Consider the following 27,605-nt stretch of genomic DNA (forward strand, 5'->3'; position numbering starts at 1 on the left):
CAGCGAGTTGCAGGGCAGCCTGGGCTACAGAGAAACCCTGTCTCTAACCAAACAAACAAACACAAACAGACCAAGAGATGCTGTAGGGGCGACAGCTCTCCTTCCATCCACCCACCACCCCTGGGTCTTAAGGCAGCCCATGCTGACAGGACGGGGTTCGTTCCGCAGGCAACCAGTTACTTCCAGAGCCTGGGGAAACACTTTCACGGCCCGTATCCAAGGCAAGCCTGCACACCCTGGCCTGAAGGAGGCGGCCGGTCCTCCGCCCTCTCCGGACTGTGGCTCCGGAGGTCCGGCCACCGTAGATGGCCCGAGCCCGGATGCAGAACCACCTCAGGCCGAACCCTGGGCAGCGCACGGAGATCGCACTCGGGAACGGGCCCCGCCGCTGTTCCCGGCCCGGCCCCGCACCCCAAGAGCCCCTGCAGCCGGCAGTAACGGCAAAACCTGCTCACCCGCCACAGCCGCCACCACCCTTACCGGCTCCAGGGAGACGCACGGCGTCCTACACCACCGCCGGAGGTCTGCGCCTTCCCACAAGGCCCCGCGCTCCGCTCGAGCGTGCGCAGAAGGTTCGGCTCCCGCGCCCGGCTGCTCTGGCTCTGCTCGCCGAGGATGTAGACTGATGCTTTAACCACTTCTAAACTACGCATGAAGGTTCCCAAAAGTGCGCCTATCCTGACGTATTCTGACCTCCAAAGCATAAAGTCCTTGACTCCCCTCGATTGTGTCTCTGACAGCTGCCCTGCTTTTCACGAACGAGATGTTTGTAGCCTCTGAGGATCCTAGGAGAAAGTTACTGTAACTTCTAAGAAATGTCTACGCTGGTAACTCTGCTGTTTTCCCTCTAAGTCTTGTATGTAACTGTTGGTCTTCCTGTGCTTTTTTTTGCTACTAACCTTTTTCCTTTCCTAAGAGTATCTGTGGATCTCAGGTTTGTTTCGGTCTTTAGATAGACCCTGGCTTATCTAAAAGAAAGACTTTGAACTTGTAACACTTGCTTCTACTTCCTTTGCGAGTGAACTTTTCCTGCTGTAACAACTTTATTGTACAATGCAACAAGTATAATTTTTAAAGTGCACGAACCAATCTTTTCAAATTGAATGGGAAACATATCTCAAAGTAAGATGAGTTATTAATTCACAAGTTTGACAACTTTCGAATCACACGAGACAGGAGTGCATGCGCGTGTCCCACACATGCTGATTTACGAATCTTAACCTAGAGGTTTGAGATAATTAATCTGCGATCCAACTTCAGCATCAGTCGTTTTCAAAGCTCGGGGTACAGCTGTGCAGTTCAAGCTGAGAACTCCTAATCTACCTTCCAGTCGATGAAAAGCCGCTCTGGGGTCTTTCCTCACAAGGTCATCAGGATCTCACTGAGTGACAGGCTGTCTTTTAAGTTCATTTAAAAGTAAAAGGGGTTGGGGATTTAGCTCAGTGGTAGAGCACTTGCCTAGCAAGCGCAAGGCCCTGGGTTGGTCCCCAGCTCCGGAAAAAAAAAAAAAAAAAAAGAATAAAAGTAAAGATCAGAAGCTGGAGAGAAGTCTCTATGGTTAAGAATACTGTTTCCCCTTGCAAAAAAACTTAGGTCCCAGGCATCCACATGGCAACCAACAACTCAGTAACTACAATTCCGGAGGATCTGATGCCCTCTCCTGGCCTCTGTTAGCACCAGGCATGCATGAGGTGTGCATACATACATGCAAGCAAGCACTTATACATAAAAACAAGTATTTATTAAAATAAAGATCATAAAATATTTTCTGATTGTATTGTGTTGTAGATAAACCAGCTAGTAGCAAAGTGTAACCAAGGCTGGTGTTAGACTCATAATTCTCCTGCCTCTGCTTCAGTAGCAAATCCTTCCATGTGTAAACCACTACACACAGCAGGGGCCATTACAGAGAAAACTAGGTTTAAAAACTTGTTTTAATGTGGCTGGACGATTGGGTACACCTTTAATCTTAGCACTGAGGAAGCAGAAGCAGGTGGATCTCTGTGAGTTCAGGGTCTACATACCAAGTTCCTTGTCAACCAGAGTCATGTGATGATACCCAGTCTAAAATAAATAAAAATCGGGCTGGAGAGATGGCTCACCAGGTAAGAGCACTGCTCTTCCAGAGAACCTGGATTTGATTCCCAGAGGTGGATCACAGCTGTGTGTAACTCTGGTTCCCAGAGGACTGACATCCTAGGGCACCAGGCACACCTGTGGAGCACAGACTACGTGAAGGCAAAACACTCATACACATAAGATAAAGTTTAAAATATGTTTTATTTAAAAAATAAATAAAAATTTAAAAGAGTCTTGGTGTGTCTAAATTAAGTAAAATTCTATTTAAAATAGATATTGATATTCACAGGAAAGCAACTACATTTTCTGTTTTACTTTTGGGCAGGGTTGATTGGGAAGGTATACACAGGGGCCTAACCAGCTGCTCTATTAAAACCCCATAGCACCCTTGGGTGGTGAATCCTTCCCCTTCCCCAATGTGTGTACTGAATACAATCAAAGAGAGAAACATTGTAACTGAACGATCTCTGCTCTGTCATTGCTTCCCAACTTTGAGATACTATTCTTCCCACTTGTAATAGTCGCCCCCCAGCCCTACACCTCCCAGCCCCCACCCCCGTGAGCTCAGACAAGACCATCTTCTCTTTAGACCGCACACCTCTCCCCTTCTATTTGAATAGGCTCCTGTAAAACAGACAATCATCTCTCCGCCCCCATAAATAAACTGTAGTCAGCTCAACTGAATTTATCGTTAATCTCTTTATGTGATGTACATGTTGAAAGCATAATGGTCAGTGGAAATAAATATAAATGTTTATTTTTTAAACAAATTTTTAAAGATCTATTTGTTGTATTTATTATATAAGTACACTGAGGTTCTCTTCAGACACACCAGAAGAGGGCATCAGATCTCATTACAGATGGTTGTGAGCCACTATGTGGTGGCTGGGATTTGAACTCAGGACCTCTAGAAGAGCAGTCGGTGCTCTTAACTGCTGAGCCACCTCTCCAGCATCATATTTACTTATCACTGTGAAAGTGAAATGCTGCAGTGACTACTGTGAATGCTGTTGATTTCATGTCTGGACTTGTGAGTTCTTTCAAACAGTTAAGTGTGGAAGGATTTGAACAAGTCTTATGAGTCTTAAGAAAGGATGTATTAATTAACTTCTTTGTTTACTGGTTGGGTTTGGTGTTTTGTCTTTTGGATTTTGTTGTTTCTCAGAAAGACGCTTACTATGTAGCCCAGGCTTGCTCATCTTGGCCCAGGCTTGCTTGTCTTAAGCTTGTAATTTTCCTGCCTCAGTGATGCACACACACGGCATTCACTCACACAAACTCAGTCCTGCAGAGAACTAGGGTTAGAGAGATCATCCTCCATGACCAGCTCCTAAGTGCCCTTACAAAGACAACGTGTGAGCCTTGGAACTCTGCACCCTTTGGCTGTTTGTGAAAGAAAGCCTGAAATCAAAGTAATTTAAACGTGACAAGAGATATTTCTCTTAAAAAAAAAAAAAAAAGAAAAGAAAAAGACTTATTTTTCAGAGTGTCCGTGTGAGTTCTTGCATATGCAAATGTCTACCATATGAGGACCTGGTGCTTGTGGAGACCAGAAGAGGATATCAGATTGGAACTGGAGTTTCAAGCAGTTGTGAGTCCCCTGGTGTGGGTGCTGGGAACTGAACTCATGTCCTCTGCAAGAGTATCAAAAGTTCTTAACTGCTGAACCAGCTCTCTAGCCCTACTATTTCTCTCTTACATAAGACCAGATATAAACAATTCAGGACTGGTATGATAGCCAGTATCAGATATAGGGTCCCTAACTTCTCTCTCTCTCTCTCTCTCTCTCTCTCTCTCTCTCTCTCTCTCTCTCTCTGTGTGTGTGTGTGTGTGTGTGTGTGTGTCATCTCTCTGTTTCTGTCTTATCTCTCTGTTTCTCTCTGTTTCTGTGTGTCTATTTCTCTCTCTCTCTCTGTGTGTCTCTATCTCTCTGTTTCTGTGTGTCTATTTCTCTCTCTCTCTCTCTCTCTCTCTCTCTCTGTGTCTATCTCTCTGTCTATCTCTCTGTTTCTCTCTCTTTCTCTCTGTTTCTCTGTGTCTATTCTCTCTTTCTCTCTCTCTCTCTCTCTCTCTCTCTCTCTCTCTCTCTCTCTCTCATAGTTTTTACTCACAGTACAACCTCAAGCTCCAACAATCTTGTTTAAAATCCAACCAGCACGGAGGGACAAAAACCTGAACAGTACAACCCTCTGCTTGTTAAGGCTTCTTCCCTAGGGGATGGAGAGGTAGGTTGACAGTTAAGAGTGCTTGCTGGGGCTGGGGATTTAGCTCAGCGGTAGAGCGCTTACCTAGGAAGCGCAAGGCCCTGGGTTCGGTCCCCAGCTCCGAAAAAAAAAGAACCAAAAAAAAAAAAGAGTGCTTGCTGCTCTTTGAGAGAACCAGAGCTCTGTTCCCAGCACCCACAGCTGAGCTAAGCAACTCACAACCATCTGTAATTGCAACTCACTTGCACCCAAGTGGCCTTCACTCGCACAGATACAAACACATACACATAAGTAAAAATAAGACCCATCTGTTTTTAAAATCCCTTCCCAGTGAGACATTGTATATAAAAGGCTATTTAGCATGGCCTAAGACAGGCTAAGGTCGCTACAAAGGTTACTTCACCTGTGACTCCTGCAAAGCTTAGGTCTAGACACCTGGGATACTGTGTCTCCATCTCCCAGTTATGAGGGACCAGCAGGCGGAGGTTAAAGTTAATCTGGCAAAGGTAAAATGCCTCTCCTAGAGCAAAGTAAACTCTGCTTAAGTCAGACGAATAGGAATACAGCCATGGGCTGGAGAGATGGCTCAGCAGTTAGGAGGACTTGCCGATTTTGCAGATGACCCACATGGGGGTGGGACCCACAACCACCTCTTGTTCCAAGGGATCAAACACCCTCCTCTGACCTCCATAAGCACCGAACAGGCATACACACAGAAAAACAAATTTACATGTAAAATAAACTTTTCAAAAGTGTGGTATCAGACACCTTTAATCCCAGCACTGGGAAAACAAAGGCAAGCAGATATCTGTGAGTTCGAGGCCAGCCTGGTCTACATAGTCAGTTCCAGGATAGCCAGGGTTACAATGTGGTTTTACATTGCTAATTTCAGATTGGTAATCAGTAGCTTCCTTGTGTTCCTATTAAAGGCACTGATCCAGATAAGAAATCTGTCCATGTGGTCAGACCCTGGTTAGACACATGGCAATCTAATATCAGTATCTATACCATGACTACTAAATCCTCCTAACCTTTCTCTTGCCCACTGGACCAGAGATATTCTTAGGGAGGGCAGGACAAGGTCCTGCTTCATCAATCAAGTGTTGCGCCTCACAGGAGTTAGTCCTGACTGACATCTTCCTCAAACTGTGGCCTACACAATCTAATCAGTCTCCCCGGCATCCTGTCTTCCTTCCACTTGGCCAGCCCCTGCAGCCACAGAAGCTGTTTCTGAGCGTCCTTCTGCTCCTCACGTGTATGGGTCAAGGGACTGGTTACTGGGGCTGAAGCCACCAGTCTCCATCCCTCCCTCACAAGCTGTGTGGGATGTTCTTTACTCTTGTGACAGGTGTACCCAGAAGAATTCTTTCTTCCTCCCCAGGATAGAGACCTGCTGAGCCTCAAGCACGTCATCCAGATAGCACACTCAGGAGCTAGGCTGCAAAGCACCCCAGTGCTGTTCTGGGGAGAGCCGGGAGACTGACGGTCAAGGTCAACTTATACAAGGATGAAACACATTTCAGGTTTTCTCCAGTGGCTTTAATTGGAAACTTGACGCCTCTGAGCTGTGGTACAAGCCTGGCTCTGTGGGGCCACATCTGACTGCTGAACATCAGGGGGGAATAAATATGTCATTCCGGGTTGAAATAGAAACCCCAGGGTCCCTCTTCTCCCAGCCCAGAATGTTTCAAATTGTGGCAGCTGGATAAACATTAGTATAATTGTCAATGACACCAAGTTTCAGATTCTTTTCTCCCTTTGATGCTCACCCATCCTCCCTCCTATGAGGGGAATTCTTTTGAAACGAAACAAAACACTGTGGGATCAAACACATGTCTGTAACTTCACCGAACATCTGCAAGCGGGGGAAACTTCTAGAAGCAGCTGCTAAGTTGGCCACACAGACGTTTAGGATTGAGAAAACCACCTGCCCTAGCCCACTTAACCACCCAACCCAGGACTCTGCAGTGCTGAGTGATTCTCTAGGATTCACCCGCTTCTTTCGGACCCAACACAGGCTGAGTCACAGCTGCAGAGAGTGTGCACTGACGGCCATTTTGTAATCCTGAATTTCTACTACCTGTTCTCGCTACGAACAACCAAAGACGATTCACAGTCATAATACCATCAGCCTCACCCCCTCCCCACGCCCCAAGGAGGAAGAGGGGAAGACCCCTCCCCTTCACATTAGAGGGAAGTGTGAGGCCCAGGACTTTGCTCATGGCCCCACGACATGTTAAAGAGCTCTTGAAGGCTGCTCCTTTCTCTAGGCAGAGAGAGCTCTTTCCTAGTTCATGTTGCCAAAACACAGGCTGGTTCCCTGCATCTTTCTTTCCTAGTTCATGTTGCCAAAACACAGGCTGGTTCCCTGCATCTTTCTAATCATATCTTTTTTTTTCCCTCTCCCAAGTGGGCATTTCTAGATTCGAGATTCCTTTTATAAAACTGGGCTCTGGGATTCCTCCAAGGCTCCTCCCTCCCCTCCCCAGTAAAGAGCAAAGAGCACCCAGATCCTGCTTGGCCCTCTACTCTCATTCCCCCACTACTGCGAGCTCTACTGGGTAGAAGACACCACATAGGCCGTGGCAATGTACTTCTTGCCATTCCCGTAGGTGGTCTTGTCCCAGGTGTAGGTCTGGATAGCCAAAGGATAGCCCCCCAGGCTCAAATGGCACCTGTAGGGAAAGATCATGAGTTAGCGGAGCCCACAACTTTGCCTACCTCTGTTCCAGGCACAAGTCCATAAACCCAGCCTTCAAAAGGCTGTGAGGCAAGAGGATCTGTCATCCCAGGTACACTGTGAGACAAAGCCCCATCCCCCCAAAAAAAATAAAAACAAAAAGTATTAGGACCCAAACGAGTTCTCAAGTGACAGAGACCAGTTATTATCAACTGTTCTCTTTGGGACTCTCTCTGGTTCTCCCAAACGGCCTCCTGTGCCAAACAGTAAGGCTCAGGGATGCGGGACAATTGCACTGCTGGCTTCTCCACTTGAGAAGGACATGGTTCCACTGTTCCACCAAGACTGGCAGCCACCAAGCTAATCTAACCACTTCACCGTTGAAGGGAAGACAGTGGTTTCTCCAACTGCCCGGCCACTGACCAGAAGACCCAAATTCTCCTGACACCATCCTGGATGGCAACAGTCGAAGACGCCCTTACTGTCATAGTCCCTTGGTCACCCAATGCTCACTTTTTGCCTGGCCTGGTGATGAAGCACAGAGAGTAAAGGGCAAACTCGAACTCAGGGCTGCTGCCAATGAAGACTGAGCCCACTTCCTTGTAGTAGCCATCCCAGTTGAACTGCATGGCCAGGACATCCGGGTAGGAATCCCACTGCAGAGGAGAGCACAGCAAAGGTTATGTGGCAGAACCAACAGTCAGCTAGTATATATGGGGGGTCCACGAGGAGCCTTCTGGAGATACTGGCTTCTTTAAAAAAGAGACAGAAGGGACAGTCTACTGTGCAGACAGAGTATCTGGGTCCCACTCAGACCCACTGTCTGAAGCTACCAGTAGCCAGGTCACTCGCTGTAACTTCCACAGGTTCAAGCCATAGTACAGGGACACAGCTGTTCCCTTCAGCCCTCCACATGCAGGAGGCCAGTTCATTGCCACTAAATGGTGTTCGGGTGTGGGATGGCCAAAGTTTCCAATGAAACATGCAGGTTAGCTCAGTTAGCCAGGCTGAACTCTCCAGCCACCCCTTCAAGGCTGTTCAGACCCGGGGATAGATGCATGCCTTCCTCCTCTAAGCCTGGGCCCTTGACTTTGACCTTCCCCGGGGAGGTGGCACCCTCTGTCTCCTGCTCCGTCCCCCCCCACCCCCGCCTGCAGGTTTGGAGGCTTCCTGTTGGGACTTGGGGTAGAAATCGCTCTCTAACAGAGGAGGGCGAGATATCTATATTCCTGTTGGGTGGTTGTGAGGGCCAGAGAGAGAAGCAAGTCTGACTATTTGGAAGGCAGAGGAGGAGCGGGAAGTCTGGGCACCATCCAGGGTCCTCCAGCCCAGGCACTCACAGGCCCGTCGTAGTTGTGACTGTAATAGTCAAGCAAACCCTCCTTCTCTTGCAGGTAGAAGCGGATCCAGTTATGGAAGCCAGTGACCTTGCCCTTCTTCACCTCGCCTGTAAAGAAGAGTCCAAGGTGGTTGGTCTCCCTTTCCATCCCCTCCCCCACACTCCCATTCTACCACTCCAGGCGGAACCCGTCTCCAAGGTCCAGGTCCCAGCTTCTAGACCATTCAGCTGCTTACTTAGCCCCTTGCCTGACCTCCTCATATGTTTGTCAATCTCTGCTTTGGCTCAAGACCTCAGGAGTCTCCTTCCTCCTTGACCACCCACTGCCCTGGCATACTCCTCTGACTGTTTCCCAAGGATCGAGCCAGGCTCTGTGGGAACTTTAAGGGATGAAAGGACACAACTGCCTCTGTAGAAGTCCCCCATCCAAGCGATGGAACAGAGAACTGCTCAGAAGCAGATAAGTCAGTAAACACTTGCTCGTCCTAGACAGACCCCTGGGAACCTGAGGACTGGAACTCTCTCCCTCCTAGCTATTCTAAAGCATGATTTCTCAGATGCCTTCAGAGTTGGCCTGGGAGCCCCTCCCTGGTAGGCAGCTTGGTGGCCCATTAACCGATGCTCAGGGCTGTCCAGACCCTAAGCAGAACCTCTCTCCGTCATCTCCGTCCCTCCCACTCAGCTGAGCCAAGGACAGCGAGCCTACCAGAGAAGACATGTTCAAAGCCACTCGAATCTCCTTCTTCATTGCCTCTTGAGTAGAGCCCAAACCACATGTTCTTCAAATCTTCCACGAACTCCTGTTGGGAGCCGTAACGGTCTGTGGAAAGAAAAACAAAGAACTATTCGGGGAGGAAGTGGGTCAGATCCTGGGAAGCAAGGAAGGGTACCTATTCCAACATATCAAACATGCACACACACACGCGCGCACACACATAACACACATACACACACACACACACACACACACACACACACACGCAGACAGGGTCTCTTTCTACACCTTGCTTTCCATGGGAAGACACGACTGATAAATAATAACTAACATCTCAGATTAGTAGGACGTCTACACCATACCAACTAGAGCAGGAGATAGGAGTCAGACCTGTGTTCTAAGGTTTGGGTCTTTGTTGTTTTAGATGGGGTCTCATTAGCTGTTCCAGAATCGGACACATAAAGACAGAACTCACAGAGCTCTGCCTATCTCTACCTCCCAAGGCAAAGGAGTCAGGGCTGGGGCCAGGAAGGGGGGCTGTTAGTGACCAGATACCTGGAGAATAAGGACTTTTCTACCCAGAGATCCGAAGAGACATTTCCAGGAGACAGTGAGCAGAAAGGGAGAAAGTCAAGTCGGAGAAGGATGTAACACCCAGATCCTTCAAGCCATAGCAGTAAAGCCAGATCGTCTCCAGAGATAACACCCTAGTTAACACGCCAACAGTGCAGCTCTACGGAGCACTAGCCGCGTTCACACTAGCCGCGTTCACACCAGCTGCAGTCATTCACACTAGTGCTCCAAGAGAATCTGTAGCAACACTGAATCTTCCCATAGCTAATGATACCCGTCAGCCTGAACTTGGAGATGCAGAAACTGAGGTAGTTATAGAACTCACACAGGAGGACACATACTTCTAGCCACTGCACTTGACTCCACACAGTATGGCTCCAGGGATGGCTCTCTTACACCATGTCAGGTTCTTTGTGGTAGACAGTGGCCAGGTTGGTTTTTTTGTCAACTCGACACAAGCTAGAGTCGTCTGAGAAGAGAGAACCTCGACCTAGGAAATACCTATCAGATTGGCATGTAGGCAGGCCTGTCGGCATTTTCTTAATTGATGATTGACATGGAAGGGCTCAGCCCACTGTGGACAGTGCTAGCCCTGGGCAGGTGGGTCTGGCGTATATAAAAAAGCATGCGGAGCAAGCCAGGAAACAGTGGTCCTTCATGGTTTTCGTTTTGTTTTGTTTTTAAGCAAAATCCTCCCTCCAGGTTCCTGCCTTGACTTTGCTCAGTGATGGGTTGGAAGCGTAGGATGAAATAAACCCTTCCCTTCCCAAGTTGTTCTGGCTATGGTGTTTATCACAGCAACAGAGACCTAACTAAGACAGTGGACATGACATGAATGGACAAGACAGTGGACAGGAAGGGTTTTTTCTTTCCAGGGTGAATGCAATTGTGTGACATGTGCTGCATTTAAAGGGCCACTCTGGCTGTGCATGTAAAGCGGTTAATGGGTTCCTATAGGTAAAAGCAGAGAGACCAGTTCAGAAGCTAATGCTTTCTCTGTAAGTTGGTGGTAGCTTTAGCTGGTGGCAGCAGAGAGAAGGGGTAAGAAGAAGCAAGCAGGTCTGGAATGTGTTTTGGAAGTGGGAGCGATGGAGATTACTGATGGGGAGGTGGGGTGGAGAGCAGTGGGGTAAAGAGAAAAGTCAAACGTATCTACTGTGCTGGGGCAACAAGCTCAGGGGCAAAGATTGCCTAGCATGTGCAAGCTATTGAGGTATAATCTCCAGCCACACACGTGCACACACACACATACATACACAGAGGCATACACACACATAGACATACAAACACATACATACATACACACATACCTACACATACATACATACACACATACATACACATACATACACATATACCTAAACATACATACATACACATACATACACACATACACAGACACACATACATATACACACAGAGACATACACATATATACACATTCACATACATACATATACACATATACACACTCACATACATATACACATAACATGCATACACATACACACTCACAAACATACACATACATATATATATAACATGCATACACATACACACTCACAGACATACACATACATATACACATAACATGCATACACATACACACTCACAGACATACACATACATATACACATAGACATACATAGACATACACACACTTATAGACACACACATTCATAGACATACACATACATATACACATAGACATACATACACACATGCATACACATACACACACACACTTACAAACATACACACACATAGATATATACATAGATATACACACATATACATACACACATACATACACATATACACACAGACATACACATACATCCATGCATATATATACATAGACATACACATATATGTGCACATATTCACATATATACACACAGATGTACACACACATACAAAAACACACACACATGCACGCACGCGCGCACACACATGCACGCGCACACACATCCTAACTTCTAGGCTTTGGGCATGAGAGCTGATGGACTGTGGCGATGTTTACGAGAGGAGCTGCCCGAGGGAGGAGCAGGTCTGGGGAAGAGGTGGGAACAGTGAGTTCTCTCCACGCTGTGTTATGTAAATAACAGCCTAATGGAGTTGTGGAGAGGGCCACAGGGCCCCAAGGGGAAGAAGGTCAGAGCTCAAGTTTTAAATCAGGGACTTCCAGAATTGTGTGGAGGATCCAAAACAGATACCAGGAATATTCTCTCCTTTCAAGGACTTAGAACGCTGAGGGAAAACAAGCTGAGTAGACATGATAACAGACCGGCTCCACATACCAAATAGCTACCCTTATTAGTACTTGCTGGCCTTCCACTCTGGTCCTCTGCAAGCGTCAGTCCCCAAAGACCTTGTGTCACAGATGAGACAGGGAGAGGTGACACACAAACTGCACAGGTCTGCCAGGGGCTGCTAAAACCACATCCCTGCCACCACATAATTTATACTGAAGAGCAGTTTAGTTAACTCCCATTCTGGAGTCTAGGAAATCAAATATCGAGTGCTGGTATCTGCAGAGGGCCAGGCAAAGCAGGCATTCTAAGGAGAGGCGGAGTTTGTAATAAATGATAATCTGTGAATCCGAAACTGAGTCGACTCCCAAAGTTCTCACCTCTAGATACCATTAACACACTAGAGATTATGAGGTTTGTTTGTTTGTTTGGTGGGGGTCTAAGACAGGTTTCTCTGTGGAGCCCTGGCTGTCCTGGAACTCACACAGTAGACCAGGCTGGCCCAGAACTCACAGAGACCCTCCTCCCGAGTGCTGGAATTAAAGGCGTGCACCACCACCACCAGCACCACCACCACCACCAGCACCACCCCCATCTGGCTGCATCACCACCACCACCACCACCACCACCACCACCACCACCACCACCACCACCTGGCTGAGATTATGTTTCTAATATGTAAAATTTGGGAGGCTCCTTTAAACTATAACACCAGAATCACACTGGTGGTAACAGAACCAAGAGTCTGTCTGGCCTGAGTTAGTTTCAGCCATAATTTAATCTCTCAAACTCTAAAGAGATGCTGGCTTGAGTCATTAGAGCCTTTGTAAACATAGCAGGACAGTGGGAACCAGGGTGAGGGAGAGGGGATGAGAGCTAGGAAGCGTGTCTAGGTATTGGAAGATGGCTTGCACTGGCTTAGCTCTCCCAGCCTGGTTAGACTTCCGGTTCTCTTACTAAATAACGCGGGCTTAGCCCAGCCGTTCTCAACCTGACCTCTTTGGCAAACCATCATCTTCTCCCTCCCCCCAAATGTTTACATTATGATTCATAACAGTAGCAAAATTACTGTTATGAAGTAGCAACGAAAATAATTTTATGGTTGGGGGTCAGCACAACACAAGGAACTGTATTTTGGGGTAGCACCGTAAGGTTGAAAAACACCAGCATGCCTGTCTCTCATGTATTTACCAAGAGCAGACACCAGGGGGCAGCCCAGGATTGCGTGTATCTTAGAGAACCCTCTAACAACAGTTGGTAACTGTTGTACTCTCAGGTTGCAGACAGGTTTGCCCGACAGGTTTGCAGTCCCCAGGGCCAGCAGCGGAGACCCAGACTGATCCTGCTTGCCAGAGTTCAGGAAAGGAATCTGGAGCACACTAACAAACAGAACCCAGAGCCAAGAAGTCCCAAAGCCAAAACCATTTTTGGTCTGATTTGCATGAATCTGCATCGGAGGTGGTCCAGCCAGACCACTTCCTAAGAGAAAGGCTCTCTGAGCCTTGGCTGGTTCCCTGTTGGCTACTGTCCAGAAGGAGGCAGCGGGAACCCAAAATCAAGGCTTCTAACGAGACTCTGGGATCTGTGATGTGGCTGAAAAGTGCCCAAGTGGGAGTAGAGATGGGGATAGGGGACCCTCAGTCCCTTCAGAAGGTAGAGAACTCACAAGATTACTGACATCCAGTCAAAAAGATGGGACGATATAAGCAGGCCAGGAGGTCATTCTGCTCCTGCCAGGGCCCTGACCTCGGTGGCTTTCCTTCTAGCCTTGTCTGTGGCCCCTTCCGGATGTCACTATCCTCCATGCAGTACCTCCTACCCTATTGCTTCGCTCTCACACCCTGTCCCACCACACCCCACTCCCGCCGAGACCTCAGCAGAGGAGAGGTCAGCAGAAGAGGAGGTCCACTCACTTTGGTGACGGAGAAAGCTGTAAAGCTCTTTCATGACAGCTGTCTTCATGACCTCCCTGAGGAAAACAACCTGCTCTTCCAGCTGTTGGGCACTGAAGTGTTCCCCGTGACCTGTGGCCCGCTGGTAGTTGTTGAGTAGGTTGATAAAGGCCGCGTAGGTAGGCTTGGAGAAGAGCTTCTCGTTCACGTACTTGAAGAGCCTGGGCAGGTGAATGGAACCATTAAGAGACCTGAATACGCCCTTGAAACTCTCCCCCAAATCTTCCAGACAGGGAGGACACAGAAATGGCGTTAGGAGCTGGGGGGCAGCCAGAGGTGCTTTGAGGGATGGGTGCTGTGTTTTTTGGTTTAGTTCGGTTTTGAATGAAATGGGGTTTCTCTGTGTAGCCCTGGCCGTCCTGGAATTTGCTCCGTAGACCAGGCTGGCCTGGAACTCATCACTTGCCTCGGTTTCCCAAGTGCTGGGATTAAAGGAGTGCAGTGCCAGCGCCTGCCTGAGTTACTTTTGACGGCCGACTCTGAGGTCTGTTTTCTCCCATCTTACCACAGAAACCTGGCTACACACCCCCAAAGCTCAGGTGACTTCTCTGTTTCTGGACACCAGTTATCCATGCCAGAGGGACGTCTTCTCCCTCCGAGTTTGCCTGACTTGAGGAGCAAAGATCTGCGGCATCAAGGGAAGTGAGGGCAGGGGAGAGACGGGGTGAGGGGTTGGAAGGAGTGAGGGGCACTCACGGCTCTGGGCATCGATCCACTTGGTTTCCTGTCTCTGCCGGGGAGATCTGGTTTTGACTGTTGAGGACAATGTCTTCCTTCTGGGCTTTATTGATGTCTACCCTGTAGATGGTCTCGGAGATACTCTTAAGCTCCTCCTTGGTGATGGCATCGCTGCTGTGGGAGAAACCCTCTGAGGGGAATGGGGAGATGGCATGAGAGGTAGAGGGAGGCAAAGCATCAACTGTCTGAAGATAAACAGTGCCCCCCTCTTGCCCCCTTCTGGAAGCTTGCTCTAGTGACGGGGAACACTGTCCAGTACTCGGGCAGTTAGAGGGCAGGGCAGTAAAAGATTCCTAAGAACAGCATGTGCCACGGCCACGGTGGGCACAGAACGTCCATATCGCCCTTCTGCACCCAGGTTCCCACACCGAGGCGGCCATCAGAACCTCCTGGAGGACTTATCAGAATGGCCAGCCCAGTCCAGAGGTCCCAAGCAGCAGGTCTGGGCCACAGACCTTAGGAGAATCCCCTCCTAAGGGTTCTCAGACGAGCAGACTGACCATGGTCCCCACACAGGTTGCCAAAATCCTCACAGCAGTTCCCAAACTCTAGGCAGCGGTCATTGCAGTGGCAAGGGTGGTGTTTGTCGTAGGTTTCCCGGCAGCGGCCCTGGCAGGAGCTTGGTGAGGAGTACAGGTCTAAGAGGACAGAGGGAGGGGCTGTGTCCCTGGCAACCTGTAGAGGGCATCTAGGAGCCTAAAGACCAGCCCTTCTACCAACACCCCTAGCTATGCTTCTGGCTAAAGGTCCTCCTGGAAAAAACCACCACCAACAACAACAAACAAGCTTGACTTCTTGCACACTCTGCCGTCAGGAAATCCTTCGCTTTCTGATGCTGGACTCTACTCTGGCCTGTTGTTTTTATAATCTTCCCGCTCTAAAAATAAAATCTCTTTCATTTCCCTCCCCAGGCCTTGGATGTTTTCCTGGCCACCCCTCCCCGTGGCTGCTTGGATCCCACCAGTGTCTCCCCTGGACAGATCCAGACTCATTCTTCAGGCTTAGACCTGGGTCCTTGCCCCTGGGTCCCTTTCCCCTTGTCACCCCCTCTCCTGCCCCCCCTGCCCCCTTACCTCCCACCACCACCCCACCCCACCACCACCCCGTCTCCATCCGGGCTTCAGGCTTACAGCTGGCTGGGATCTCATCCTCGGGATCCAGGCGTGCCTTTGGCTCTGGGGGGCCTTCTTCATCTATGGCAGGGAAATAAAGTCACCAACCATGTTGTTTCCCTCCAGCTTTCTCCCCGGTTCTGGGCTTCCCATCCTCTAGGCAAGCTTGTGTGTTGAAAGGTTAGCTGGACACCCTACCCCACCCCCACCCTGACACTGAAGGCTGAGGACTAAAGTTGGAAGGGCTTTTCAAGGTCAGATTAGAAACTCAGAATAAAAAAATAAAAAAATATAATTTCCCCAGGTGACAAACTCCCCACCATTCTGGCATTTGGTACCCACTGTGCTCAAAAGATATAAAAAGAAAAGTATGTAAGAAAAAAAGAAGAGACAGGGGAGCCCCTTCTGGATTGAAAACCAATTTGAGTTGCCCCATATGACTAGAGCAGTTCAGCATTCTCCAAATGACGAGACTCTCAGTTGAGAACATCCTGTTTCTATTAAGAGGGTGAGTGGGGACCCACCTCTCCCTGGGGGGCTGGGCAGGTGCTAAGTATTGTTGAAGCGCTGTTAAAATCTGTTCAAAATCACTGCTAATAGTAGGGATACATTCTTCTAGTTCTTACTGTACGCACTCCTTATGATGTTTGCCCGTAAATCAGCGTGGGATGGGGAAGTTTGACTCCCTAACTGGAAGCTACTGGACTTTCTGGCTGCCTTAGATGCCTCGGGTTAAAGGACTGTTCTCCAAACAGCTAGCTGTACCAGCCGTGTGCCGGCTTCACTGCACGGAGGAAAACTACCAGATAATGTCCTCTGCTTACTCCGGGCCCTGACGCCACAGTCCCATGGCACAGCCATTTCAAACAGCTTGCACCATGCCGTGCAATCCACAAGCTTCTGAGGACTGACTCTATAGCAGTTTACACCCAAGCCTAACAGAGGCAGAGCACTTCCCGTGCTGGCCTGACCCGGCTTAACTGTGGGTCACACACAGCCACACATAGGGTCACATATAACTGGATACGGAGTCACGAAGAACTTGCCACCAGTAAAATGTTTCTGGACAGGCAATGGTGGAAAAAAATTAAACCCCAAATAAAACATGAATCTGAGGTGTTACTGACAGGATGCAATCACGTGTCACGTGACCTCGCGGCATGTTTGGTTCTAAACGTACAGCATGCACTGTTGTATGCGTCACAACACGCAAGCCCAACCAGTCTGTTCTGGTTCAGGATCATAGTGCGTCGTAAATGACACGGCCCCTTTTGCTTTCCTGGCCACCCCTCCCCTCCCCGTGACTGCTTGGATTATACCAGTGTCTCCCCTGGACAGATCCAGACTCATTCTTCTGGCTTAGGCCTGGGTCTGCAATATGTTTCGTGAGACAGGCCCTCAGGTAGACCAGGCTGACTTTAAACTATGTAGCTAAAGATAGCTTTGAACCCCTAGGCCTACTGCTTCCACTTTCCGAGTGCTAGGGGTTACAGGCGTGTACCACCACACTTGGCTACTGCAGTAAAGTTTGATATGTATACCTGTTTTATATAGCTATGTGCCCAGAGTCACGTAAAAGTCTCTCAGGCATGAAGAAGTCCCGGGCGGAAACAGTTTAAGAGGCTTGGTCTGACGGAGGAGGAATGATTGCAACCATTTCCGGGGTAAGCACCAAGCTTTACCTGCATGCCGTGACTGGTGCCAACACCCCTTCTCCTCCGACTACAACATCAGGCTTCATGAGCTGGGCAGGGGACACCCAGCTATGCTGCCCATCCGGTGCTGATATGAAACCCAGCAAAATGCCTCTCATGAGCATTCTCTCCACCCCCCCACCCCGAGAGTGGGCTGACCTGAACCCAAATTAAAAGGCAGCAACTGCCAGAAAGATTAAAGACAGCCATCACGGCAGCAAGAGGACAGAGGTCAGGCAGGCTGGAGAGGGGAAGGGGATGTGTGCAGAAGGGAACCATGGGAAATGTGTGCTGCTTTTAAGGCAGGCATTAGCTCCTGGAAGAAAGTAAGGTCGAGGCCCATTGTGGATTACAAGACATGTGGCCACTCCGTTCATTGGACCATTAACACGTGATTACTGCCCCCATTGGGCCAAAGAACCACACGTTGGGTAAGTGAACTTTTCTTACTGGTTAGGCCCGTCACGTGCTCAGAATTTCCAGTCTCAATAAAAAAAATGACCTCAGTTCCAATCTAGTTCTCACCCTAAGTTTCATAAAAGGTCACCAATAAGGCAACAGGGTGGTAAGCTTGATCCTTGGAACCCCTCTGTGGTGGTTTGAATATGCTTGGCCCAAGGAGCGGGACTATTAGGAGGTGTGGCCTTGCTGGAGTAGGTGTGGGCTTGTTGGAGGAAGTGTGTCACTGTGGAGGTGAGGAATGAGACCCTCCTCCTAACCATATGGGAGCCAGACTTCTAGCTGCCTTCAGAACAAGTGGTAGAACTCAGCTCCCCCTGCACCATGCCTGCCTGGATGCTGCCATGCTCCTGCCTTGACGATAATGGACTGAACCTCTGAACCTGTAAACCAGCCCCAATTATAAGAGTTGCTTCGGTCACGGTGTGTGTTCACAGGAGTAAAACCCTAACTAAGACACCCTCCCACTCTCTGGAGTCTTTCTTACTTTTCCTTGGTAAGTCCACATTCCTCTTCTTTCTTCATTGACTCCTTTCCTTACCCTTTGTAGAGTCAACAGTGAACCCCCCACGAAGCCACCAGCTAGAGGTGACTTCGGCGTCCATCGGTTTGCTATCCCGGCTCTCCTAGTTAAGTTCTGTCACACTCAAGGGATTCCTTCCACCGTTGTGAGTGGCAGAAGCAGGCGGTCAAACGAAAAGAGAGATAGGAGTTGCTTCTTCAGGGATAGACTCCTTGACAGAGGCCAGAGCAAACTGCAGTGCCAGCTTCAGTTAACAGCCATTCAGGAGCGATGGGATCCTGGGGTTCCAGGCCCCCACAAAAGCTGTAGCATTACAGAGCCCTAGACCCACACAAGAGCTGTAACACTTCTAGATTAAAAGTAGCAAAGGCCTGCCCAAGAGCTGAGTCCTAGAAAGTGTCTCCTGCTGTCCCTTCCATCTGCTGCCTCACTCCCTGCTGTCACATACTGTCACAGACGCTGCCAAGAACAGTTCCTTGCATACCCATGGTTTCTACCCAGGTAGAAGAAAAGGAGCCCAGCCAGCCGATGGGCAACACTCCCCTAACTGCCCACCAGACTCAGGAGAAAGTTCTCAGGCCTTAAGGGACACGAGATGCCATCTTCCTGTTCTTGGCTTCACGTGACTGAACAGCATCTTCGTCTCGCTGCCCTTTCCCTTACCAGAAAGGCTGAGCGACTGAAGCCTTGGCTCCGGGTAGAGGGGGGCGGATCGAGTAAGAATGGAGAAGAGGAAAGACTATTTCCAAGGGTCTGAACTCCCCTCTCATCACATGGCAGAGCACAGCTAGCCAGACCCACCAAGAAAGGACAGCATTCTGGGAACTCCGAGTCTGCTGGTGAGATTTCTCACTAACCCCACACCACCACCGTCAGGACCACAGGTCAGCTTATTCAGTCAGATGAGGCTCAACCCACTGCTTAGTGAGTGCCAGGCTGTGTAGCGAGTGTTGGAAATCTACAAGCATCTAAGCTACATTCTATGCTGAATAGGCTTTTGTGAGCCGAGCCAGACTTTCAACCAGCACAAGATACTTTCTATGGAAAAAAAAAAAAAAGTTCTGAGCTGCAAATCAGAAACTGGGGACTGAAGTGGCTCTCAGGTTGGCTTTGCCTCTTTCTTAAAAAGCTAGGGTAAACAGCCCTTCCCCCACCTACTGAGTGATTATTAGCCCAGAGCCAGGGCACCGCAGAAAAAGCTGGGCTCTGACTCTGCCTGATCGCTAGGACCTCTGCTAGTAGATATATAGGTGCGTTTTGTGTAAACCGAAGAGTGTTTCACGTGAGTGGAAGCAAAATTGGGAACCCATGGCTGGGTCAATGGTAGACACCTTTGAGCAAATTTAAAAAAGGCATTCCGTCAGGCAGTGGCGATGCTCGCCTTGAGACCTAGCACTCGAGGGATAGAAGCAAACCAGTCTTCAAGTATGAGGCCAGCCTGTTCTACAGAGTGAGTTCTAAGACAGACAGATACACAGAGAACCCTTGGGGCGGGGAGTAAGGGGGGGCAGGGCATCCCTTCTTAGCAAACATGGGTCTCCTCCAGAGCTCACATCCTGTGAGGAGGATGCAAGTCGCATCTTCCTCTAGCTTGCCAGCTCAGCCAGGTCAGGTGACCTCGTACAACCTGTATAACCACACAGGCCAATCACCCATGACTGTGCTTTCTAACTAGAGTCCTGTGTGCACGGTTTGACAACAAACCCAGAAGAACTTCATGTCACAACAGCAGATGATCCTTCTACCCGGAGTCTGCAACCGCGGAAGCATCCAAACAAGGAGTCTATTCCAATGATTTTTTTTTTCAAGGTCTGGAGAGATGGCTTAACAGTTAAGAGCAGTTGCATTCAACAAAGGAATGGATTAAAAAAATGTGGTACATCTACACAATGGAGTACTACTCAGCTATCAACAACAATGGCTTCATGAAATTCATAGGCAAATGGAATGAACTAGAAAATATCACCCTGAGTGAGGTTACCCAATCACAGGAAAACACACTTGGTATGCACTCAATGATAAGTGGATATTAGCCAAAAAGCTCAAATTACCCAAGATGCAATCTACAGACCACAGGAAGCTCAAGAAGAAAGATGACCCAAATGCAGATGCTCCCACTCCTTCTTAAAAGGGGGAAAATATCCATAGGAGGGGATATGGAAGCAAAGTTTAGAGCAGTGTCTCAAGGAACGGCCATTCAGAGCCTGACACACATGTGGCCCATATATATACAGCCACCAAAACTAAATAAGATTGATGAAGCTAAAAAATGCATGCTGAAAGGGACCGGATTTAGATCTCTCCTGAGAGACACATCCAGAGCATGTCCAATACAGAGGTCAATGCTATCAGCAAACCTCTGAACTGAGAATAGGACCCCCTTGGGGGGAATTAGAGGAAGGATTGAAAGAGTTGAAGGAGCTTGCAACCCCATAAAAACAACAATGCCAACCAACCAGAGCTTCCAGGGCCTAAACCACTACCGAAAGACTGGACTGACCCAGGGCTCCAACTGCATATGTAGCAGAGAATAGCCTTGTTGGGGCACCAGTGGAAGGGGAAGCCCTTGGTCCTGCCAAGGTTGGACCCCCAGTGCAGGGGAATATGGGGGAGGGCAGTAAGGGGGATGTATAGGGGGAATATCTGTAAGGGGGAGGGGAAGGGGAGGGAATGGGGGCTTATGGACAGAAAACCGGGAAGGGAAATAGCCTTTGAAATGTAAGTAAAGAAATATATAATAAAAATTTTTAAAAAGAAAGAGCAGTTGCATATCCAGAGGAAGTTAGATGCCAGCACACATGTCAGGTAGCTTGCAACTGCCCGTAACTCCAGTTCCAGAGAACCATCACCTTGTGGCCTTCTCAGCTACACCTACACACACTCACACACACATTCACACTCACACACACTCTCACACACACACACATACACACACACACATACACTCACACTCACTCACACACATACACACACACACACACACTCACACACACACACACACACACACACACACACACACACACACACACACACACACACACACACACACACACACACACACACACACACACACACCCACACACACTCACACACCACACACATACACACACACCACACACACACACACACCACACACACACACCACACCCACACACATACACACAACACACACACACACTCACACACTCACACCACACACACTCACACACACACTCACACACACACCACCACACCCACATTCAAACCACACACACACTCACACCACACACACACATTCACACACTCACCCACCACCTCACACCCACACACACCTCACACCCACAAACACCCACATTTAAAAAACACTCACAACTCACACCACACACTCCACACTCACACACCACACACCACACACACAGCACACACACACACACTCACACTCACACTCTCACACTCCACACTCACACTCACATATTCAAACTCACACTCACACACACCACCACAGCCCACACTCACACACACCTCACACACTCACACCTCAGTTACACACCCACACTCACACTCACACACCACATACCACACACTCACACACTCCACACACACTCCCTCACCTCACACTCACACACTCACAGAAATGAAAAATATTTAAAAAAAACGACTTGTCAACCAGTATTTACTGGGCCTGGGTGTTAAGAGCCTGTAATCCTAGCATCTTGGCAGGCTGCAGCAGGAAGGTCACAGTTCAAGGCCAGCCTGTGCTACATAATGAGTTCAAGGCTGACCTTGGAAACTTACTCATATCCTGTCTCAAAATAAAAAGTAGAAAATGAGCTGAGAGTACAGTTCAGTAGATGAGTACCTATCTCATAGATCTATCTCAGACGAGAACCTATCTCATAGATCTGAGACCCCACCACCACCACCACCAATGGTTCAATCTCCAGTACAGAGGAGGGGGAAGTACATTCGAGTTTGTGCTGATAGAGAAATAAATGGCCCTTTAGGAAAGGGCATGCCTTACTTTTGTTTGTTTGTTGTTATTGTTGTTGTTATTTTGAGACAGATTCTCACTATGTAGCCCCTGGCTGTCCTGGACCTGACTGTGTCTACCATGTTGGCTTCCAACTCATGGAGATCCACCTGCCTCTGCCTCCCAGAGCGCAGGGATTTTAAGTGGTGTGCTATTACACCCAGCATTGGAAAGGAAGTTTAAAGCTGTTCAGTGGGTTCTCTGGAGAAGCACGGTCTGTGTTATGATGTCACAGAGGCCATGCCATTTTCCCCAGTTCACGAAGATCGTGAGTGTTGCCTTCCACTTATGTGTGTGCTTTCCACACACTTACCTGTGTGACCAATAGTGAACAATCTCATATCTACCAAATCGTCATTTTGTCCTCCTATTGGTGGGGAGGGGGGTAGAACTTAAGCTTTCAAGAGACTGTTAATCCTGACGGTTCCCACAGATCGTCTAAGTCATAGTATCTGCCCTACTTCACCTTAGGAAACTTCTAGAAAGCCTGAGACGAGCGGTCACCAAATCCCTGACCCTTGTAATCTTGTAATCTCTGCTGTCCGCGCTCTCCTCCTGGGTCCTGGAACCCTCTCCTTGGTTCCCAACCTTGCTCTGGACTTACAAACACCAGTCCAGACGTGCACACAGTCTGGCCTGCTTCATCTCTGACCATTCATCCCACAGATGTCTCACCAGTGCACAGATGTTCATAGTCGTCACAGCAGTCATCATGCTGGGGGCACCGGCGATCACACTGGCAGACAGCATCCCGGTTAAATCTCTCATTACAGCGAGATGCACAGGACTCCAGGTTTCCTATGACAGTCAAGACCACCAGTTCAGTGCTTCAGGGATCCGATGTTTTCCCTAAATTGCCCCTTCAGGATTGCTCAGGGACAGATAGAGGAGGTCATTGCTGCCTGCAGGACAAGTATGCTTACAACCTGTCAACTCGGCATAGGCCTTCCCCACTCTTGGTCCTGCCCCACATGTTCCCAGGCTCAGAGCACCAAGCCGAGGCTCTGACTCAGGTGCCTGTTGACTTGACGGATTCATGACAGAAACTAGCAAAGAGGCAGTGTGTGAGCGGTCACAGCCGGGACCTGACCAGAGTCTACGGCCACTTCCCAGACACAGCGGATGTAGCCAGGGCCTCCAGATTGCCAAAAGAAACCTTCATTTGGGGGTGAAAAATTTTCAGATTTTCAACTCCCACCAGGCTGAACAAAAAGTCAGCGGCCTGGACAAGGTCCTTTGGCCTGTCCTGTAGATGAAGGAGTGCCACTACTGCTGTCTCTGAGTCTCATGTCACTCCCCTAGGCCGCCTTTCAGGCCATCCCTCCCCACTCTCTGGTCCTCTGGTCTTCTCCCCTCTCCCCCTTTCACCCTTCCTTCCACTCTACTCCCCTGTCCCATCTCTGCTCTTTCCAGCCTCTGGAATGCATTCTGTGCTTGGGTGGGGAATGAGGCCAATGTGGGTGAGAACTGGGCTTTGGGACAGGATTCTGTTATGCAACCGCGGACCACATCCCTTGCTCCAGACAAACCGCTTACAGAGGCAAGCTTTTGGTCACAAGAGGCTTATGTCCAGGACTTTTGTTTTGTTTTCTCTGTTTTGTTTTGATTTTCAAGACAGGGTTTCTCTGCATAGCCCAGGCTGTCCTGGAACTCACTCTGTAGACCAGGCTGGCCTTGAACTCAGCTACCCATTTGCCTCTACTCCACACACAGACACACACACCTGGCAACGACCAGAACTTTTTCAAAGAACAATACAAGCTCTACCACTGTAAAAGAGAAATCATCCCCCACTATGCCCACTACTACAGCAAATGGGGGGGCAGGAGGTAGAGGAGGGGTCTCTCCACTCTTAGGGTGTTTTTGCGGTGGCTCCGTGTCAAGAACACTGGGCTTAGGGATTAGGCTGAGGACCGTGCAGAATGACAGGATCAGAGTCAGAAGCCAGGGGCGTGTTTATAATGCCAGGGCTTGTGAGAGAGAAGCAGGAGGATCAGGTGTTCAAGGCCAGCCTTGGTAATTAACACAAGGTCAAAGTCAGCCTGAACGGTATCAGATTCTGTCTCAGAAGAAAAAGAAAGAAAAGGAAGGAAGGAAGGAAGGAAGAAGGGGAAGGGAAAGGAGGGAGGGGGAGGGGAGGGGAGGGGAGGAGGGGAGGGGAGAGGAGAGGAGAGGAGAGGAGGAGAGGAGGAGAGAGGGAGAGGAGAGGAGAGGAAGAGAGGAGAACCACCATGAGCGCCTGGATTGGGCCAATCAGGAAATACAAACCCAACTTAGACTAGTGCTGGAGTTGCCCTTGAACTTAGAGTCACAGCAAGAAGGAGCTTGCACTAAACCGATTGATAAAGTATCACTTTTGTATTGATATTTGGGCAAGCACTAGACTAAGATGACATTTCCCGCTGAGCATGTACCCAGACCAGGAAGGGAGAAAGAATAGGTTTTGCCTCGGGTGAGACTCGGGTGAGTTGGGATCACAGCACACCTGAGGAGGGGTGCACAGCGGGGTGAGGCTGGACTCTGGGTTGGAATCCTGGTTATCATGCCTTTCGGCTGTGTGACCCTGAGCCGGATTTAACTTTCTGTGTCTCTGTTTTTATTAATCTGTAAAAATGGGGGGAAAAAATCAGATTCTATCTCGTAGACTGTGTTCAAGAATTTAGAGTTAGCATTGGCAAGGCGCTCTCTGTGGCGTGCGACACAGGACAGAACCGTTTCGGTATTTGTTATGTAAATAAACAGCGGCAACATTCCACGTCCATATCGGAGGTGGCAGATGTCCAGCCTGGCTGTGGCAATCGGCAATCGGCCCTGGTCAGGGAACCTGCACACAAACTACTTCCCCTGACTCCCTCCCCCGGTTCAGCTGGGCCATGCTATGAGCTGGTTGTTAGCACGTGTGCAATGGGATGTTTTAGCAGCTGACATCATCGTCATTATGGGTCTATTCTTCACATCTGAGAGAGGTGTCAGGTCCAGGTTAAACCAGGTCCTGAGGCCATTGCATATTGAGCACAGGGCCTCCAACACACCCAAGAAGACAGGGCACTGATCCAGAGGATTGTCCCTAAAGGAGGCCAAGCCCAAGGCCACTTTTGCATCCAAGCACACAGGGAACCCTTCATGAATCTTAAGTCATCTCGCTTGGCACCTAAATGCCAAGGTCTTAAGAAAAAAGCGCTCAGTGCAGGAAGGCTGGGTCAGCTGCTTGCCCTACCATCCTGGCAGAACACCCAGGATGGAATTCACCGAGTGCGGTCTAGGGCTGGCAGGAGTTGAGGACAACTGAATGGCTGGCTGCGGAGTCCAGGAGAGCTCTCCCAGTGGCCCATGCTATGTGGGTTTGTCATCTCTGCCTCCTCAGAGCTTTGTTCCCAGTGAGAGCCCGATGCCAGCCGGTCTCACATTCCTCTGTGAATTTGTTTTGCTTCGAGGTAACCCTGTGTCATGGGGGTAGCAGTGTGTGTTGCACTGGGGACATTAGATGACTCTTCCTTGTGACTCCGGTTCCTACCCAGTGCCTCCCTTTGTCACAAAGCCTCACTCACCGAGCTAGGGCTGACATCACTATTCCAGCAGCCTGTGTCCCTCACCCCTCTGCCTCATCTCTACCTCTCCTAGGCCGTCCTTCATTTTGTCTGTCCTCCCAGCCCCGGGTCCGCCTTCCACTCCCCATTCAGAACCCCGATTCCCTCCCCTGTGAGGAGCTACAGTTCTCTGTATCCTCTCAGGCCATAGCACGCCGCACCCTTTACACCCTTTCCCCACTGGCCGTCAATAAAGGTGGGCACCAAGCCTGTATAGACAGAAGATCCCTGTACGCCAGCCCTCAGGCCCTTCGACAACCGAGGCATCCCCACATGTTCGTCTCTCAGGGAAACACAGATGTTATTACCATGGAAACCCAGTGAACCAAAAACCTTCACCTCCAAGACCAGCTTCCTACCTCTGCTCGCTTGAACCAGCCAAGGCCTTGGAAGGGACCTGGTTTCCAGACCGTGGCCAGTGCCTGGCCGTGACCCCTGGTGTGGATGGATGCTCACTCCTGCCTGCTGGTGTCTCCCCATCCACTCTGCCTTCACTTCCCATTCATTAACAACAGAGGCTTAACTACCACTTTCAGCCCAGTAGCCCAGGGCTGCCTGCACCTCTGAAACCACTACGGCCATGCCCTCAGGGACCTCCTCCGAGGACCAGAGGTCTCCTGTGCAGTCCTATCCCAAGCCCCCACCATCCTCCGACACACTCTTCTTTATCCCCATGGTGGGCAGACCTGAGGTAAGGAAGGTCCCAGGCCTTCCCTTCCCCCTTCCTCCTCTTCCATTCCGTTTCTAGGGCCCAGGCAGAGAGCTGAGTCCTCAAAGAGGGCATGTAGTGTTGAGAGCCGTGGGAATGGCTTTTCTCCTCCACGCCTTTCCTATTTAGGAATCCCACTGGGGTTTCTCGGTGCATCCCCTGATGGGGAAGAGAGCAAAAGTCAGCTCCTCCTAGAAGTATTTATGCTACAACCCCAACATGTCCCAGCGGGCTGAGCCCTCGACTGGTCCTCCAGCTTTATCAGATCCTTTCAACAGTCCAAGGCAGGAACACCCTGGAAGTCTGGAACTGCAGGAACTCTGACTCCTCAGAGGAGGGTTCTGCCCACACCCCTCAGCTCAGCCCCCTCCCTTGGCTCTCCTCCCTGCCACCCACTCATTAACACTGCAGTGGCAGCAGCTTTTTGCTGCTGAAAAGGAACAGGAAAGTGTCCCTTTCCTTTTCCAGTTCCCACCTCCTTCCAGCACTACCTGCTAAGGCAAGGCACATCCCTCCTCTACCATTCAGCCCCCTTAACTTGGGGTGAACCCCCGTCACTCTAACTATTGTTCGTCTCAAATAGGACAGGGCTCGCCTCTGAGTCAAGGGCTTTGGCTTCCTCATGAGCCCACCATCCCCTAACACCCACCTATCACCAGGCAGCCGAGGAGGGAGTGACCAAGGCAACCAGGTAACCCCAACTCAGCAACCTCCTTCCCTTTTAAACCATGTAGTGGCCCTAAGAGATCAAAAGCTCGGCCAAGTATGGAGTCTGGTTTTTTTTAGTGGTGTTGGAGTTGATCCTCCAAGACTTCAGCCCTGCCCTCCCTCTACATCTCTAGCCAAATTCAGAGGCTGATCCCGTGACCTCGAGCAAGGACAGGTCAAAATGGTGCGCAGGGTTAGGACGGCAATTATCGTCTGTTAGCTCCAACTCTCCGCTCTTTAGGCAACCCAGCCTACTCCCATGCCCACTCCCA

The 27,605-nt window shown here is 49.5% G+C and overlaps 1 protein-coding gene across 1 annotated transcript; it reads right to left on the minus strand.

Annotated features, from left to right (window-relative positions):
- Positions 1-6,834: 6,834 nt before the first annotated feature.
- Endou (endonuclease, poly(U) specific) lies at positions 6,835-26,498 on the minus strand. The gene is made up of 11 exons (XM_032891007.1): positions 26,444-26,498; positions 23,005-23,127; positions 22,643-22,696; positions 15,663-15,725; positions 15,033-15,170; positions 14,491-14,662; positions 13,756-13,955; positions 9,009-9,122; positions 8,304-8,410; positions 7,477-7,619; positions 6,835-6,958 (listed from the first exon to the last, which is right to left on the minus strand). Exons 1-11 carry the CDS (start codon positions 26,496-26,498, stop codon positions 6,838-6,840), a joined length of 1,290 nt encoding a protein of 429 aa, XP_032746898.1. The 3' UTR covers positions 6,835-6,837.
- Between the last annotated feature and the right edge of the window lie 1,107 nt (positions 26,499-27,605).

The sequence above is a fragment of the Rattus rattus genome, chromosome 1 (genome assembly GCF_011064425.1).
Source record: "Rattus rattus isolate New Zealand chromosome 1, Rrattus_CSIRO_v1, whole genome shotgun sequence".
Lineage (NCBI taxonomy): Eukaryota > Metazoa > Chordata > Mammalia > Rodentia > Muridae > Rattus > Rattus rattus.

Bases quoted from the DNA above. Each gene is read 5' to 3' on its own strand.
- Endou (XM_032891007.1), bottom strand. From the start codon at position 26,498: ATGGCCGTAGTGGTTTCAGAGGTGCAGGCAGCCCTGGGCTACTGGGCT. The intron at 13,956-14,490 runs GTGAGTGCCCCT...TCACCTGCCCAG, and splicing joins GTGGATCGATGCCCAGAGCC to GCTCTTCAAGTACGTGAACG. The intron at 6,959-7,476 runs GTGAGCATTGGG...CTTTCCCTACAG, and splicing joins ATCACCAGGCCAGGCAAAAA to GTGCCATTTGAGCCTGGGGG.